At 44.9% G+C, this 16777-nt stretch overlaps 1 protein-coding gene across 1 annotated transcript; it reads right to left on the reverse strand.

Moving 5' to 3' along the window:
* Positions 1 to 14225: 14225 nt before the first annotated feature.
* Positions 14226 to 15942, reverse strand: LOC146019435 (uncharacterized). The gene is made up of 2 exons (XM_083151968.1): positions 15327 to 15942; positions 14226 to 15242 (listed from the first exon to the last, which is right to left on the reverse strand). The coding sequence occupies exons 1-2, from the start codon at positions 15729 to 15731 to the stop codon at positions 14652 to 14654; spliced, it is 996 nt and encodes a 331-aa protein (XP_083008094.1). The 5' UTR covers positions 15732 to 15942; the 3' UTR covers positions 14226 to 14651.
* Positions 15943 to 16777: the final 835 nt, after the last annotated feature.

Consider the following 16777-nt stretch of genomic DNA (forward strand, 5'->3'; position numbering starts at 1 on the left):
CGTCATTCAACTGATCGCTGGGATTACTTCACATTCAATGCACCATCTCCCACTGGGTGTGGGTCATTAGGTCAACATCCAATCGGTCGACCACTAAAGGTCGTGCCTTAGTAAACATGCCTTAGGTTGATACAAGAAAAAGGTCGACATGTTTAAGGTGGACCTGGTTGGAAGGTTGACGTAAGTATTAGGCAAGGTTGACAGTCAAAAGTTGACATGAGTATTTCACTTTTTTTTCCATTTTGAATGTCGACATGGACACCATCTAAGTCAGGCATGTCCAAACTATGGCCCTCCAGCTGTTGTGAAACTACAAATCCCATCATGCCTTGCCACAGTTTTGCTATTAGGGAATGCTAAAACTAAGGCATGCTGGGATGTGTCTCATTTTCTAGGCTGCAATAGCGAAATGATCAACAGAAACTGATCGGTTGCTATGAGCAACAGCACCTCATTTATAAAAGCTTTAGTAAATTTTACCCTTCAATTCGCTGCCATATAGGAGAGATTAATGTACCAATCCTTAGAGAGTGATAAAGTGGAGAGAGATAAAGCACCACGATTCCTAAAGCCCAGCACTCCGGTTGGCTTACTTTACTACTAAGATAAAATGAACACCAGTTGACAGTAGAACAGCGCCACCAAGAGGATAAAAGGTGACACTCTTTAAAGACACACTTGATGATATTCATTAAAACTGTAACAAGTGGAAGGTGATTGAGGGACCGGACCTCCATGTGGCAACCTCTGCCACTCTGGAGTTTGTAGTGTGCGTCCTCTCCATCACTGCCCGTGGGGGGGTGTCTGTGACAGCTGTTACCAGGGATACGGGAGGGAGATATCAGGGGATGGGGGTAAAAACCAGAAAGGTCCGGACCAGACAGGGAGGCTGTAATCTCTCATCACTGATTAAACAACACTACACTGATAACGCTGGGCTCACCGGACATCATCGCACTTCATATCATTGTGACTTTGGAGGTTATTCACACCGAATTTCCACAGCGATCAATTATTGAACATGCATATGGATCATAGCAGGCATATATAAGGCCACACAGACAAAAATCAGCTATTACTCTATGGAAGTTGATTGACAGGAAGCCGGTGTTTGTGGGTGGTAACTGGACGCTTTTGTGGGAGTGTCAGAAAACGGCAGAAAAAAACCACAGGCATGCCGAAGTGTCTCCAGGGAGGCTCTGTGACATCAGCCTGTGTCTATCACACACACGTGGAAGGGTCAGCCTTACACACACACTGTACACACTGGAAATAGTTGGGGTTATTCTAGTAGAGTCGCAATACTGCGAGTTCGCAGCCTTGCAAGTCCACCAAATGCCGCCACCAATTTGCAAGGGCGTTTCCCTCGCAGAGCCTGTGAATGGATGTTACACGCTCGGGAGGAAGTGGGTGGGCAGCTGACATCCGCCTCCCCACCCCCGCATCATCGTGGCATTTGCATGAGAACGCCCAGCATTCTAATGGGAACGCCCATGAAACGCAGGGCGTTCCCATATGCAAATGGCCCAGCCCGCCACCACACGCCCACTGCCCGCAGTCTTGGGTTTGTGCGCCTGGTGAACACCATGTTCACCGTGGCCACACACACCCTGCACATGCACAGATGCCAAATATCTCTTCCCGGGACCAAAATAAAGTCCATTATTCTATGGTCAGTGAGTTGCGATATTTTCGCAGGCCATTGGCAGACTTGCACAGGGCGGGATATCAGTCTGTCCCCCTGTCATGGCTTGTGGTTGGAACATTTGTGTTGATCACTGATTTGGTTATAGTCTACTGATGGGTATGGGTCATAGGGTCGACATACATTAGGTAGGCAATGGGGAGGTTGACAGTCAAAAAAGCTTGACATATGTTTTTCACGTTTTTTTGTCCCTAATTTCAACGGAAGTTGACTCTCTGTGCTCGCCATGCTTCGGTCACACTATTATGTTCACCCTCCACGCCCCCTAGTGGATGGTAGGGTATGAAATACCGCCTGTGAACATGAAACCTCATGTCAACATTTTAACTGTCGACCTAATGCGTGTGTCGACCTTCAACCCTGTCAATCTGCTTGATGGAATGCCAAGCCTCAAAGGGACTATGGGGGTTGATGTATCAAGCAGTGAAGAGTGGAGAAGTGGATTAGTGGAGAAGGTCTCCATAGCAACCAATCAAATTGGATGCAGCATTTATCAAGTACATTCTATTCTGGATGGGGATTGATATCTCTACGGTGTCTAGATAGACAGTCGGTAGGTCAACAATCAAAAGGTCGAAGTGAGTTTTTGTACATTTTCTGGGTGCCCACACCTGTCGACATGGACCATCAATTAATGTAACGCTAACCATCACATGTCTTGCTTCTCTCGCCATGCTTCGGGCTCAGTGCTTCGCTACACTCGGAACACTATATAATTCTCCCTCTATGCAGTGCCTCAATACGCTCGGAACACTATTATATTCTCCCTCTATGCAGTGCCTCAATTCGTGCGGAACACTATTATATTCTCCCTCTATGCAGTGCCTCAATACGCGCGGAACACTATTATATTCTCCCTCTATGCAGTGCCTCAATACGCTCGGAACACTATTATATTCTCCCTCTATGCAGTGCCTCAATTCGTGCGGAACACTATTATATTCTCCCTCTATGCAGTGCCTTAATACGCTCGGAACACTATTATATTCTCCCTCTATGCAGTGCCTCAATACGCTCGGAACACTATTATATTCTCCCTCTATGCAGTGCCTCAATTCGTGCGGAACACTATTATATTCTCCCTCTATGCAGTGCCTTAATACGCTCGGAACACTATTATATTCTCCCTCTATGGCGTGCCTCAATACCCGCGGAACATTATTATATTCTCCCTCTATGCAGTGCCTCAATACGCGCGGAACACTATTATATTCTCCCTCTATGCAGTGCCTCAATACGCTCGGAACACTATTATATTCTCCCTCTATGCAGTGCCTCAATACGCGCGGAACACTATTATATTCTCCCTCTATGCAGTGCCTCAATACGCTCGGAACACTATTATATTTTCCCTCTATGCAGTGCCTCAATACGCTCAGGACACTATTATATTCTCCCTCTATGCAGTGCCTCAATACGCTCGGAACACTATTATATTCTCCCTCTATGCAGTGCCTCAATAGGCGCGGAACACTATTATATTCTCCCTCTATGCAGTGACTCAATAGGCGCGGAACACTATTATATTCTCCCTCTATGCAGTGCCTCAATAGACGTGGAACACTATTATATTCTCCCTCTATGCAGTGACTCAATAGGCGCGGAACACTATTATATTCTCCCTCTATGCAGTGCCTCAATAGGCACGGAACACTATTATATTCTCCCTCTATGCAGTGCCTCAATAGGCGCGGAACACTGTTATATTCTCCCTCTATGCAGTGCCTCAATAGGCGCGGAACACTATTATATTCTCCCTCTATGCAGTGCCTCAATAGACGTGGAACACTATTATATTCTCCCTCTATGCAGTGCCTCAATAGGCGCGGAACACTATTATATTCTCCCTCTATGCAGTGACTCAATAGGCGCGGAACACTATTATATTCTCCCTCTATGCAGTGCCTCAATAGACGTGGAACACTATTATATTCTCCCTCTATGCAGTGCCTCAATAGGCGCGGAACACTATTATATTCTCCCTCTATGCAGTGCCTCAATACGCTCGTAACACTATTATATTCTCCCTCTATGCAGTGCCTCAATACGCTCGGAACACTATTATATTCTCCCTCTATGCAGTGCCTCAATACGCTCGGAACACTATTATATTCTCCCTCTATGCAGTGCCTCAATAGGCGCGGAACACTGTTATATTCTCCCTCTATGCAGTGCCTCAATAGGCGCGGAACACTATTATATTCTCCCTCTATGCAGTGCCTCAATAGGCGCGGAACACTATTATATTCTCCCTCTATGCAGTGCCTCAATAGACGTGGAACACTATTATATTCTCCCTCTATGCAGTGCCTCAATAGGCGCGGAACACTATTATATTCTCCCTCTATGCAGTGACTCAATAGGCGCGGAACACTATTATATTCTCCCTCTATGCAGTGCCTCAATAGGCACGGAACACTATTATATTCTCCCTCTATGCAGTGCCTCAATAGGCGCGGAACACTGTTATATTCTCCCTCTATGCAGTGCCTCAATAGGCGCGGAACACTATTATATTCTCCCTCTATGCAGTGCCTCAATAGACGTGGAACACTATTATATTCTCCCTCTATGCAGTGCCTCAATAGGCGCGGAACACTATTATATTCTCCCTCTATGCAGTGACTCAATAGGCGCGGAACACTATTATATTCTCCCTCTATGCAGTGCCTCAATAGACGTGGAACACTTTTATATTCTCCCTCTATGCAGTGCCTCAATAGGCGCGGAACACTATTATATTCTCCCTCTATGCAGTGCCTCAATACGCTCGTAACACTATTATATTCTCCCTCTATGCAGTGCCTCAATACGCTCGGAACACTATTATATTCTCCCTCTATGCAGTGCCTCAATACGCTCGGAACACTATTATATTCTCCCTCTATGCAGTGCCTCAATAGGCGCGGAAAACTATTATATTCTCCCTCTATGCAGTGCCTCAATAGGCGCGGAACACTATTATATTCTCCCTCTGTGCAGTGCCTCAATACGCTCGGAACACTATTATATTCTCCCTCTGTGCAGTGCCTCAATACGCTCGGAACACTATTATATTCTCCCTCTATGCAGTGCCTCAATAGGCGCGGAACACTATTATATTCTCCCTCTATGCAGTGCCTCAATAGGCGCGGAACACTATTATATTCTCCCTCTATGCAGTGCCTCAATAGGCGCGGAACACTATTATATTCTCCCTCTATGCAGTGCCTCAATAGGCGCGGAACACTATTATATTCTCCCTCTATGCAGTGCCTCAATAGGCGCGGAACACTATTATATTCTCCCTCTATGCAGTGCCTCAATAGACGCGGAACACTATTATATTCTCCCTCTGTGCAGTGCCTCAATACGCTCGGAACACTATTATATTCTCCCTCTGTGCAGTGCCTCAATACGCTCGGAACACTATTATATTCTCCCTCTATGCAGTGCCTCAATAGGCGCGGAACACTATTATATTCTCCCTCTATGCAGTGCCTCAATAGGCGCGGAACACTATTATATTCTCCCTCTATGCAGTGACTCAATAGGCGCGGAACACTATTATATTCTCCCTCTATGCAGTGCCTCAATAGGCGCGGAACACTATTATATTCTCCCTCTATGCAGTGCCTCAATACGCTCGTTACACTATTATATTCTCCCTCTATGCAGTGCCTCAATACGCTCGTTACACTATTATATTCTCCCTCTATGCAGTGCCTCAATACGCGCGGAACACTATTATATTCTCCCTCTATGCAGTGCCTCAATAGACGTGGAACACTATTATATTCTCCCTCTATGCAGTGCCTCAATAGACGTGGAACACTATTATATTCTCCCTCTATGCAGTGCCTCAATAGGCGCGGAACACTATTATATTCTCCCTCTATGCAGTGCCTCAATAGGCGCGGAACACTATTATATTCTCCCTCTATGCAGTGCCTCAATAGGCGCGGAACACTATTATATTCTCCCTCTATGCAGTGACTCAATAGGCGCGGAACACTATTATATTTTCCCTCTATGCAGTGCCTCAATAGGCGCGGAACACTATTATATTCTCCCTCTATGCAGTGCCTCAATAGACGTGGAACACTATTATATTCTCCCTCTATGCAGTGCCTCAATAGGCGCGGAACACTATTATATTCTCCCTCTATGCAGTGCCTCAATACGCTCGGAACACTATTATATTCTCCCTCTATGCAGTGCCTCAATAGGCGCGGAACACTATTATATTCTCCCTCTATGCAGTGCCTCAATAGACGTGGAACACTATTATATTCTCCCTCTATGCAGTGCCTCAATAGGCGCGGAACACTGTTATATTCTCCCTCTATGCAGTGCCTCAATAGGCGCGGAACACTATTATATTCTCCCTCTATGCAGTGCCTCAATAGACGTGGAACACTATTATATTCTCCCTCTATGCAGTGCCTCAATAGGCGCGGAACACTGTTATATTCTCCCTCTATGCAGTGCCTCAATAGGCGCGGAACACTATTATATTCTCCCTCTATGCAGTGCCTCAATAGACGTGGAACACTATTATATTCTCCCTCTATGCAGTGCCTCAATAGGCGCGGAACACTATTATATTCTCCCTCTATGCAGTGCCTCAATAGACGTGGAACACTATTATATTCTCCCTCTATGCAGTGCCTCAATAGGCGCGGAACACTGTTATATTCTCCCTCTATGCAGTGCCTCAATAGGCGCGGAACACTATTATATTCTCCCTCTATGCAGTGCCTCAATAGACGTGGAACACTATTATATTCTCCCTCTATGCAGTGCCTCAATAGGCGCGGAACACTATTATATTCTCCCTCTATGCAGTGCCTCAATAGGTGCGGAACACTATTATATTCTCCCTCTATGCAGTGCCTCAATAGACGTGGAACACTATTATATTCTCCCTCTATGCAGTGCCTCAATAGGCGCGGAACACTGTTATATTCTCCCTCTATGCAGTGCCTCAATAGGCGCGGAATACTATTCTATTCTCCCTCTATGCAATGCCTCAATACGCTCGGAACACTATTATATTCTTCCTCTATGCAGTGCCTCAATAAAAAGTAATGATCATTTTTCCTGGAGTTATTTTTGAATCCACTTATTAAATGCTATGTTGCAACATCCTTTGTTTCACATGTCACCCAGACCCGTTACGGTTAGTACATAGGATTCTAGTCTGACATTATTTACTAAGATTTACTCAGTCAAAAAGTGCTCAATAATCTAAAAAAAAATAATAATCAATTCTCATATAAAAATTGCTCATTGCTTAAAAGTTTGGGAATTTCCATACTCCTGTGCCCGTTACATGTACTCTAAGTGGGTGTGAGATGGGCCTCCATTGTATGCTAATGCAAGGCAAGTATTAACAGAACATAATTATAAGTCAGCATTGGCAAGCTGTCCCAGCCTGTCACACAAGCAGGAATAAACATTAAACTATTGAAATACCAATGAACGTATTTGTTTTATTGGGTATTTCATTAGTTTCAAGTCATAACTTTCAGTGCCGCAGGGACACTGATAGTCTGGTAACCGCCGTAATGAATATTGGGGTGCACCGACGGCACCGTCACTGACATCCCCAACATTCGATGATTGCAGCCAATAGCAACAATTTCTTTGAAAGTGATGAAGAAAAACAAATCTGTTCCAGACTCACATAAATCTCCAGCAACGTGCGTGCAGTCCATTGTGGTGCTGTCGCCGTAGGGTACAGATGATTTCGGTATCATACCCTTTAATTAAAGACGATCTGTTATTACAAATAAAATAAATTTGTACAGTCAGACTTAAACCACAAGGAAACGCTGCAAATGTTCTAACCGAATAATCCATTACATTCCATGTTCTGTCAAATAATGTGTCATGGTATTATATGAGCATGGATCATAGTGTAGACAGTAATTAGGCTAATAGAGTCTAGGTCGACCCCAATTGGTGGACAGGCACAATATTTACCCTAGAAAAGTGTCAACATGAAATGGTCTACATATGAAAAGGTTAATGAGATTTTTTGGGGGTAATTTTGTTGATTTGAGCATATGGACCCCCAATTAGTGTATTGCGTACACTTGCATGTCAGGCCGATTTGGGCAAGGTGTGTTGTGCTGACTGCAGCTGCATTAAGAGATTCGCCTGTGGGTGTGTTGTGCTGACTGCAGCTGCATTCAGACATTGGATTCACTCCGGATAGACTGCTACACTGGGTTTAACCCCATATATTTGTGAAATCTGACACCAGAGATTGTGTCTAAGGATCGCTGGAAAAATATTCGATCCTAGATATATTAAAAGTGATGACACTTAATACCGGTCTTAAACAGTTTGCTCCCTACAGTTGACGTAGTGGTAACGGCTCCCCTGATGAAGTCTTTCATGACGAAACGCGTTGGGTCTTTTTCCACCTTGAAATAAGAAACTGGAATGCCATGTCTGATTGTGTATTTAAAATTTTAATAAAAAGTTTTTACATTGAACATACATTGTGTAAGGTTTACACTTTAAAGGTGGTGGCTAATTAGCGCACTCTATATCCATATATACAGTATATATATATATATATATATATATATATATATATATATATATAAAAATATATATAAATATACATGAGCTGACAGGAGGTGGCGTGTATTTGTGCCTACCCATAGTGTATATATAGAGATTTCCCCACTACGCTTGGCTTTCTGTGGGAATATTTTGCTATAAACACAGTAAGGCCGCCTTTTTCTAAAGTAAACACTGAACTGTATCTTCCACAGCGCCACAGGCCCTCTGTAATAGCATTGCCGAGATGTTTTACAATGAGAAACACTGTCCTGAGCCCCTTCATTTACAGAATATTCTATATAACATACTAGAGCCCTGAAGGTGGAATCTGTCTGACCCCAGCTCATCCCATTTTCACACTGGTTCCCAGGAAGAGTGATATTGGAAAACCAGAATGGTTGTCAGATGCGAGACAGATGTGAGTCTGTAAAAGTATTCCTCAGAGTGTGGTAGATAAAACTAGTCAGCGCACACAGAATATCACCACATGTCACTGATCTCTGCCTACACATGGACATAATACCACAGAAAGCAACACAGGCTGTGGGCCCGATTCAGTACTAATTGGTCCCCATCGTCTTGGTGCTGGGGACCAATGGTGCGGCTCTGTGCATGCGCATGTGCAGGGCTGCTGTACAAACGCTTTTGGTGATTATCACAGTCGCCGCGGCATTCATACGTGTAGGGGAGGGGGCCAATAAAAACGCTGGGTGTTTCCCTGAGAAAACAGGCGTGGCAATGCCTGCTCAGGGTGGGTGGCTGACATCACATGGCTTCAGCGTATGTCCTGAATTCAGCAGATAGCGTAATAAAATTTAGTCTAGACTGACTTTTATTACCGAGGGTGGGAGAACAATCATTTGATAGTCAGATAGTCTTTTAACCTGGGTCGGAATGCCGGGTCGCTGGACCCTGGTTTTTACAAATGACCCTTTAACACCGCACAGTGACCCGGGTAATTTGTGCAGAGTGAAAGGGGTATTAATGAAACAAAAACATCCTGTTGTTATTAGGGGTTGGGATCGTTTGGTCGAATGCATTATGGTCGAATGTCATTACATCGAATCCATTAGGTCGAATTGCTAAAAGGTCGACATGATTCTAGGTCGACATGGGAAAAGGTCGAAATGATTCTAGTTCGACAGGTCATTAGGTCGACAAGGTCATTAGTTCGACATTGTCTAGGTCGACATTCACAAAGTCGACATGGGGGTTTTCACTGTTTTTTTACCTGAATGTCAACACAGTCGACATGGACACAGTTTAAAGTGCTCTGCATCCCCTCGCATCGCTCGCTGCGCTCGCAATGCGTCGGGCACGGTGCCTCGCTACGCTCGGCACACTATTTTATTCTCCCACCACGCCCTAGTGGATGGTAGGGCATGAAATACCGCCTGTCAGCACATGTCGGCTCAAAAAACAGTGAAAAACCCCATGTCGACTTTGTGAATGTCGACCTAGACAATGTCGAACTAATGACCTTGTCGACCTAATGACCTGTCGAACTAATGACCTTTCGACCTAGAATCATTTCGACCTTTTCCCATGTCGACCTAGAATCATGTCGACCTTTTAGCAATTCGACCTAATGGATTCGATGTAATGACATTCGACCATAATGCATTCGACCAAATGACCGCATCCCGTTATTAGCAGTAACACTGCTCAAAGGCTGCACACTGCTGGTCTGTGATCAAAGAGCACCACCTGCAGGTGGTGAGAGAAACTACAATTATGAATAGGTAGAACATTAAAATACCACATACCAAATAAACTATTATATGTGCATACAAGAAAGTGTTATAGAGAAAAGCGGAATGTGTTGGAGAATACAGAATAGTTATTGGGCAGGCAGACTACCTGTTCTTCCAAAGGAATTCGTTTCAATTTACTAGAAGAGTGAGTAAATATCACGTTGAAGATTTCACGTCAGGGTTGATTCAGTTATTTTATTTGTCCCTAATGCGGTGTACACCTGGTGCAATGTGCGCTATCAATTTTGGACTATATAGTCAAAATCACATAGGGCAAATCATACTGTGTTTTGCAGCACCTGATCCTGATTCGATTCACTCTAAAATGCCTTGATAGAGGTTTCATTGTGCTATGCGCAGATTCAAGGCGCCACATTCCAGACGTAGCAAAGGAGCTGAAACATAGCCACGCCTCCTCTATGAGGTCACAGTATGTAGTTCTTTCTTTCAGATTTATTTTTTCATCTGTGAACAAAGATCTTACGTGACTTGCCAAAAATATTTGGCTCATTTGTCCTAAGGAAAACTCCTCCTGGGTCACCTGGTGCAATCAGATACAGACATACGTCCTCTTGGCATTTAGCTTGTATCTCTTTGGGAGTTTCCGTGGCCTTTTTTAATTTTTTTTTACCATTCAAACATTAAATGTAATCTGTGGTTCCTACCTCTTGCGGCCTCATCCAAGTTCCCATGAACTTTAAATTTTTTAATAATATTTTCAACTATAGTCACATGATCATCACTCGGATTGCCTAGCAGGTCCTTTCTGATCTATTCAGACCACTCCCTCGTTTGTTTTCGCTTTCCATTTTTAGTGTGGTGCACATGATGATACCAACCAGAGTGACTACTCATCTGTATTTAAATAGTCTGAATGATGGATTAGAGGGATAAAGACACATGTGATGGTAATGCAAGATATACATTTGTATGAAAAAGCACTATAATCCAGTTATATTATTGTTCTAATACAATACAGTATGTGTACGAGTGATCCTTAGTAATCGTATACAGCACTGTTGCAAACTGTATGAGGTGTGCTTTCAAGCTTCCCACTTGTAATCTGTTACCGAGCAATTAATACACTCACTTCAGCCCTGGGGTGGGATGTAATAACAAGCCGCAGAGAGAGATAAAGTAGAGTAGTTGCCCAAGGATCAAATCAGCTTCTGCCATTTCAAAGACTGTGCTAGATAAAAAAAAAAAAGCCAATTGGTTGCTATGGGAAACTTCTCCACTTTGTCTCTCTCGAAGGCTTGATACATCATCTTGTTAGCACATATCACACTTAGCAGGGCCGGATTTGTGCCTAGGCCCGTGAGGCACAGGCCTCAGGGCGGCACCAATCGAGGGCGGCACGGCAGGCTGTCATTCTTTTAAATAGCAGCATGGCAGAGTGGGTGGGCAGCGGCAAATGACAAGTGGCGCGGCCGCCGACATGATTCATCATATGTCGACGGCAGTGCCGCTTGTGACCCGCCGCTGCCCACCCGCTCTGCCATGCACAGTACATCATCACCAGCCATCTCCTTGGTCCTATGGCCCCCTGCTTGTCCGCCGCCGCTGGATGAGCTGAATTGCTGAGGCTCACTGCCGCCGGGGCCCATTGGCTGCTGTATACACAAAGCCTAGTAGCTGCTGTTTATCCAATGGGCGGGGAAAGCAGCTGAGCGGCGCAAACCTCCCTGCACTCAGTCAGTCACTGTTAAGGTGCGTACCCACGGTACGATTCATGTTTCGTCCGATATCGTATGCGATGTCACGGGAACGCACTATAGGCTAAAAACCATCAGATTTGGACTGAAAATAATGTACGATCTGCAAACGATATGGTATACGATCTGACGTCACAGCTACTTGGCTAGATCCTGGACGATCACAGTGTTTGCATAATGGGCAGGGATTTAAAAAAAATAACAAACCCCTCATTGGCAGGCTGTAGAAGTGGGTGTTTGCAGGGTTGTATAAAGGCTCAGCAGCCATTTTAAAATTATGGCATTTGTGCAGAGTGACTAGTTTGTATTTCCTCATCAGGTTATTGCAGCTAGTGTGCTAATCAACCTTTTCCAAGGTCAATAATGGATACTTTTCATTGCAATATGCTGGCAGCATATGCAGGAGCTGCTGTGATAGCAGAAAGGGAGAGCTCTAATGATGAGAGAGGAAAAGGCCCCAATAGGGCAAGGCGATCCTGCTGGACCAAGCATTGGCTTTTACAGAGGGAAACTCTCTCTCATATGCCACTACTTGTCCAGATTTGTGAAAACAACCCAGTAGACTACCGTAACTACCTGCGGATGGATGACAGTACATTCCAGGAACTGCTGGGACTGGTGAGGCCCTATATCCAAAGACAGGATACCACCATGCGGAGGGCAATACCTGCAGAGGACAGGCTGATCGTCACTCTGCGTTTCCTGGCAACAGGTAGATCCCTAGCGGATCTGAAGTTTGGGTCCTTGATTTCTCCTCAGGCTTTGGGCCGTATAATTCCTGAAACCTGCAGGGCCCTATATGCTGTCCTCAAGCCACAATACTTGAAGGTAAGGACAATTTAAAAGTCACATTAGTTGTAAATATGTATTCACAGCATCCTCCGTAGAGTATATGCTAATGCACATGGTCCCATTGTGTTCCCACTTAATTGCTTTATTTGAAGTGTCCTTTGTTCTCTATGTATGCTCCCCGCATGCTCTGAAAGCAGCAGCAGACATATACCTAGAGAAATGAGCACACACCAAATACATTGTTTAATGTTGTAAAATCTGAATTAAACCAGACACCGCTTAAGATTGCTGACCACCCCAGCGGCAAGGCTTACGGAGACGAGGAGGGGGAGAGTTGGGGTGGGGTGGCCCGTAACTGTGTGGTGGCTTTTTTATGGGGCAGGAGAAATCTGCCCAGGTTGGTTTGTTGTACCCCAGTAAAACACAACAAGCATGGGCTTAATACAGGCCTGGCCAACCGCTGCCTCTCAAGATGTTGTGCAACTACAAATCACATCATGCCTTGCCACAGTTCAGCAATAAAGAAAGGTAGTGTTTAAACTGTGGCAAGGCATGGTCGCATTTGTAGTTTGGCAACATCTGTCCATCCTTAATATATATCATACATGGTTTGCAAAGTATAATTATGTGTAGAAGTGTGTACTGCCAATCAATTGTCCTCCTTGGGAAGGCTCAATTGTGAGCATCAACAATGAAATATGCTATAAAGTGATGTAAATATAAACCTCAAATGAAAATCATTTTTCTTCAACCTTTTTTTCTAGTTTCCTACTACCCGTGAGGAATGGCAGGGTATTGCGGCCGATTTTGAGACCAGATGGAACTTTCCAAACTGCGGAGGGGCCATCGATGGGAAGCATGTCCGCATTACACAGCCACCCAAATCTGGTTCCTTGTACTATAACTATAAAGGGTTTTTTAGTGTAGTACTGCTGGCGATAGTGGACGCCAATTATGAATTTGTTTATGTGGATGTGGGTAAAAATGGCAGGGCATCAGATGGAGGTTCACTGAAAGACACTCTTTTTTACCAGCACCTTGCCACAAAGCGCCTAAACCTCCCTTCTAGTGATGATTGCCAAAATGGACTAAATTTTGTTTTCCTAGCTGACGAGGCATTCGCACTCCATGAGCACATCATGCGGCCCTATCCTCAGAGAGTGCTTAATCAGGAGCGTCGTATTTTTAATTACAGGCTTTGCAGGGCGCGACGCACTGTGGAAAATGCCTTCGGCATAATGAGCAACAAGTTCAGGATTTTCCACAGTGCAATCAATATGCGCATCGACAAAATCCAATGGATAGTGCTTGCATGTTGTGCCCTGCATAATTTTTTGAGGCGCAAATCAAGACACGAATTACCTGTAGTGTCAGAACCGGAACCAGCACAGCAGTCTCAGGACATCGATGGGTGGACCTCCCTTAATGCAAACCCACTGGCACATGGGTCATCACAGCGTGCAAAGCAGGTCAGAGACCAATACCTGGCCTACTTCAATGGAGAGGGTGCATTGGACTGGCAGCTTCAAGCAATTGCCTGATACTGAACCTGCTATTTGTACATATTTGTTTAAGATACATTACTTTGACTGCAATGTCCAAAAAATTTGCATGTGTTGTATTTTTGGAACAAATGCTATGTTTCAAGTATTAAATAAGTTTAGCTTACTATTTTATAAAGTTTATTGTATGTTACCCAAATGTATATTGTTTTTATTGAAAACCCAACTGTGATAGCTGAATGGTAGTGTACACAGATTGTGACGTACTTATCAATACCTTTGGGGAAAGCAGTAATTTATGAGAACAACAAAGTTTTGCAGAAAACAATATTTATTGCCCTTTCCACAAAAAATTGCAACCAGGCAATGTAGATTTTTTCTTTACAAAATAAAATGTGGTCCTTTCCACAAAAAATTGCAACCAGGCAATGTAGATTTTTTCTTTACCAAAAAAAATGAGGTATGATTTGTTTTCGGATCATAAAAACTATACTTCAAAGTAATGTGTTACAAGAACTTTCCATCAAGCCACATATCACTACTTCCTAACGGCTCAGCATTAACTTCTAGATATCAGGAACAGAGATATCTTAACTACCCAAAGGGACTGCATATATTATAACATTTACAAATTGTACAGATCAGGCTCACAAAGGAGAGTGGCCTGTGCACCCACCCATACAGAGGGGGTACCACTCGGGCCGGGAGTGGAAGTTTGATATTGGGGCTGTGATGAGGTAGCACTTGGGCTACAATACAAGGGTGGGCTTGTATGTTCAGTAAAACTTGGTGGTGGGTATGATGTGCGAGATGGGTATTGGTTAGGGGGAGGACGTTGGCCTTGCTGCGTTGTATATGATGCTGATGATGCAAGGTTAATATCACGCCTTAATTCGCCACTGCGACCCCATATCATCAGATCATATACAATCCTCTTGAAATGGATGCGCTGGTCTGGTACCATTGCCTCCAATTCCTGTGCAACATGTGTACCAAAAGCATTGAATTCATTGGGTAACTTATGCAGAACCTCCTCTGCACTTTGGAGAAACCGCTCGGCACGGTTTGGTGCTGAACTTGAGGAAGCTCTAGACTTGATTGTGGTGAGGGTCCTCTTGGGTCTTGACGGAGGTGTGCTTTCCACCACCACAGCAGTCTGCTCGGCTTCGGTTTGTTGGGTGTTGGGTGGCTCTGTCTCCGCATCCGAAAGAGTGACCTTGAATGTGCACAAAAATAAACTGTCAATAACAAATTACATCAAGCTAAATAACACAGTAAATAATATTATGTATACACTCACCACGTTGCTATTATCTGTTTCCTCCTCTGGCAATAGCCCAGGAGAGACTTCCATCATTGAACACTGTGACTGACTTAGGGGGTCTTGATCCTGTAGGAAATGGAGCTGATCATAGTACCATAAAGATGGTTTTTCAATCTCCTCTACCCCGGCTCCAGAGCGTTTGGAATCCTCATATTTCTTGCGTTCTTTTAAGTATAGTGTACGGAAATTTTGAATCTTCTTTTTCACAAACTTTATGTCGGCAGAAGCATTTATGCCTTTGACGTATGTCAGCATTTCCTGCAGTGCCTTGTTGCGTTTCTCCTTATTAGCATAATTTTTGTCCTTGACCCGCCACAGACACTCATTCGCCTCATACATGTCCAGAAATCCTGTCCAAAATTCCTGGTTTGGGGTTGCCATTTCTTAAAAAAAAAAAAAAAAATAATTTAATATCAACACAACACTGACATCACATATACTGTAATAAAGCACTTTCTTCACGCAGCTCTCCATCCCCTGTGATAATGCAGCCTCACCCTCCATCCCCTGTGATAATGCAGCCTCAGCCTCCATCCCCTGTGATAATGCAGCCTCCCCCTCCATCCCCTGTGATAATGCAGCGTCACCCTCCATCCCCTGTGATAATGCAGCGTCACCCTCCATCCCCTTCATGCAGCCAGGTCTCCCATCCCCAACCAAGCACCATTTTCTTGCAGGCACCCCCACCTACCCCTTGATGTATGCAGGCGACCCCTCCCAACCAAGCACCATTTTCATGCAGGCACCCCCACCTACCCCTTGATGTATGCAGGCGACCCCTCCCAACCAAGCACCATTTTCATGCAGGCTCCCCCACCTACCCCTTGATGTATGCAGGCGACCCCTCCCAACCAAGCACCATTTTCATGCAGGCTCCCCCACCTACCCCTTGATGTATGCAGGCGACCCCTCCCTACCAAGCACCATTTTCATGCAGGCACCCCCACCTACCCCTTGATGTATGCAGGCGACCCCTCCCAACCAAGCACCATTTTCATGCACGCACCCACACCTACCCCTTGATGTATGCAGGCGACCCCTCCCAAACGAGCACCATTTTCTTGCATGCACCCACACCGCAGCTGAAACACCCATGACAAAATGTACTTGCTTTTTGTGCCTGTCTCCAGCTCCTCGTGCCTCCTCTGGGTGTGTGCGTGCGTCATGGTTTTTTTCCCTTGCTCCAGCTCCTCGGGCCTCCTCTGGGTGCGTGTGCGCCGCGGAATGGCTGATGGGGAGTGTCTGGGCAGTGTCCAGGAAGTGGCCAGGGCGTGCCGCTGATGACGCGCATTGCTTGCTAGAAAGCATACGATACAGTGTGCCGTACGATATGCACTGTATCTTATGCTTTCTAGCCAAAATTCAGTTGCATGCTCACCCGACCAGCTCCCTCCCAGACGACCGGCGGGAGCGCGCATCGTACGTCG

The sequence above is a fragment of the Crinia signifera genome, chromosome 7 (assembly GCF_055691185.1).
Source record: "Crinia signifera chromosome 7, ASM5569118v1, whole genome shotgun sequence".
In the NCBI taxonomy this organism is placed as follows: Eukaryota; Metazoa; Chordata; class Amphibia; order Anura; family Myobatrachidae; genus Crinia; species Crinia signifera.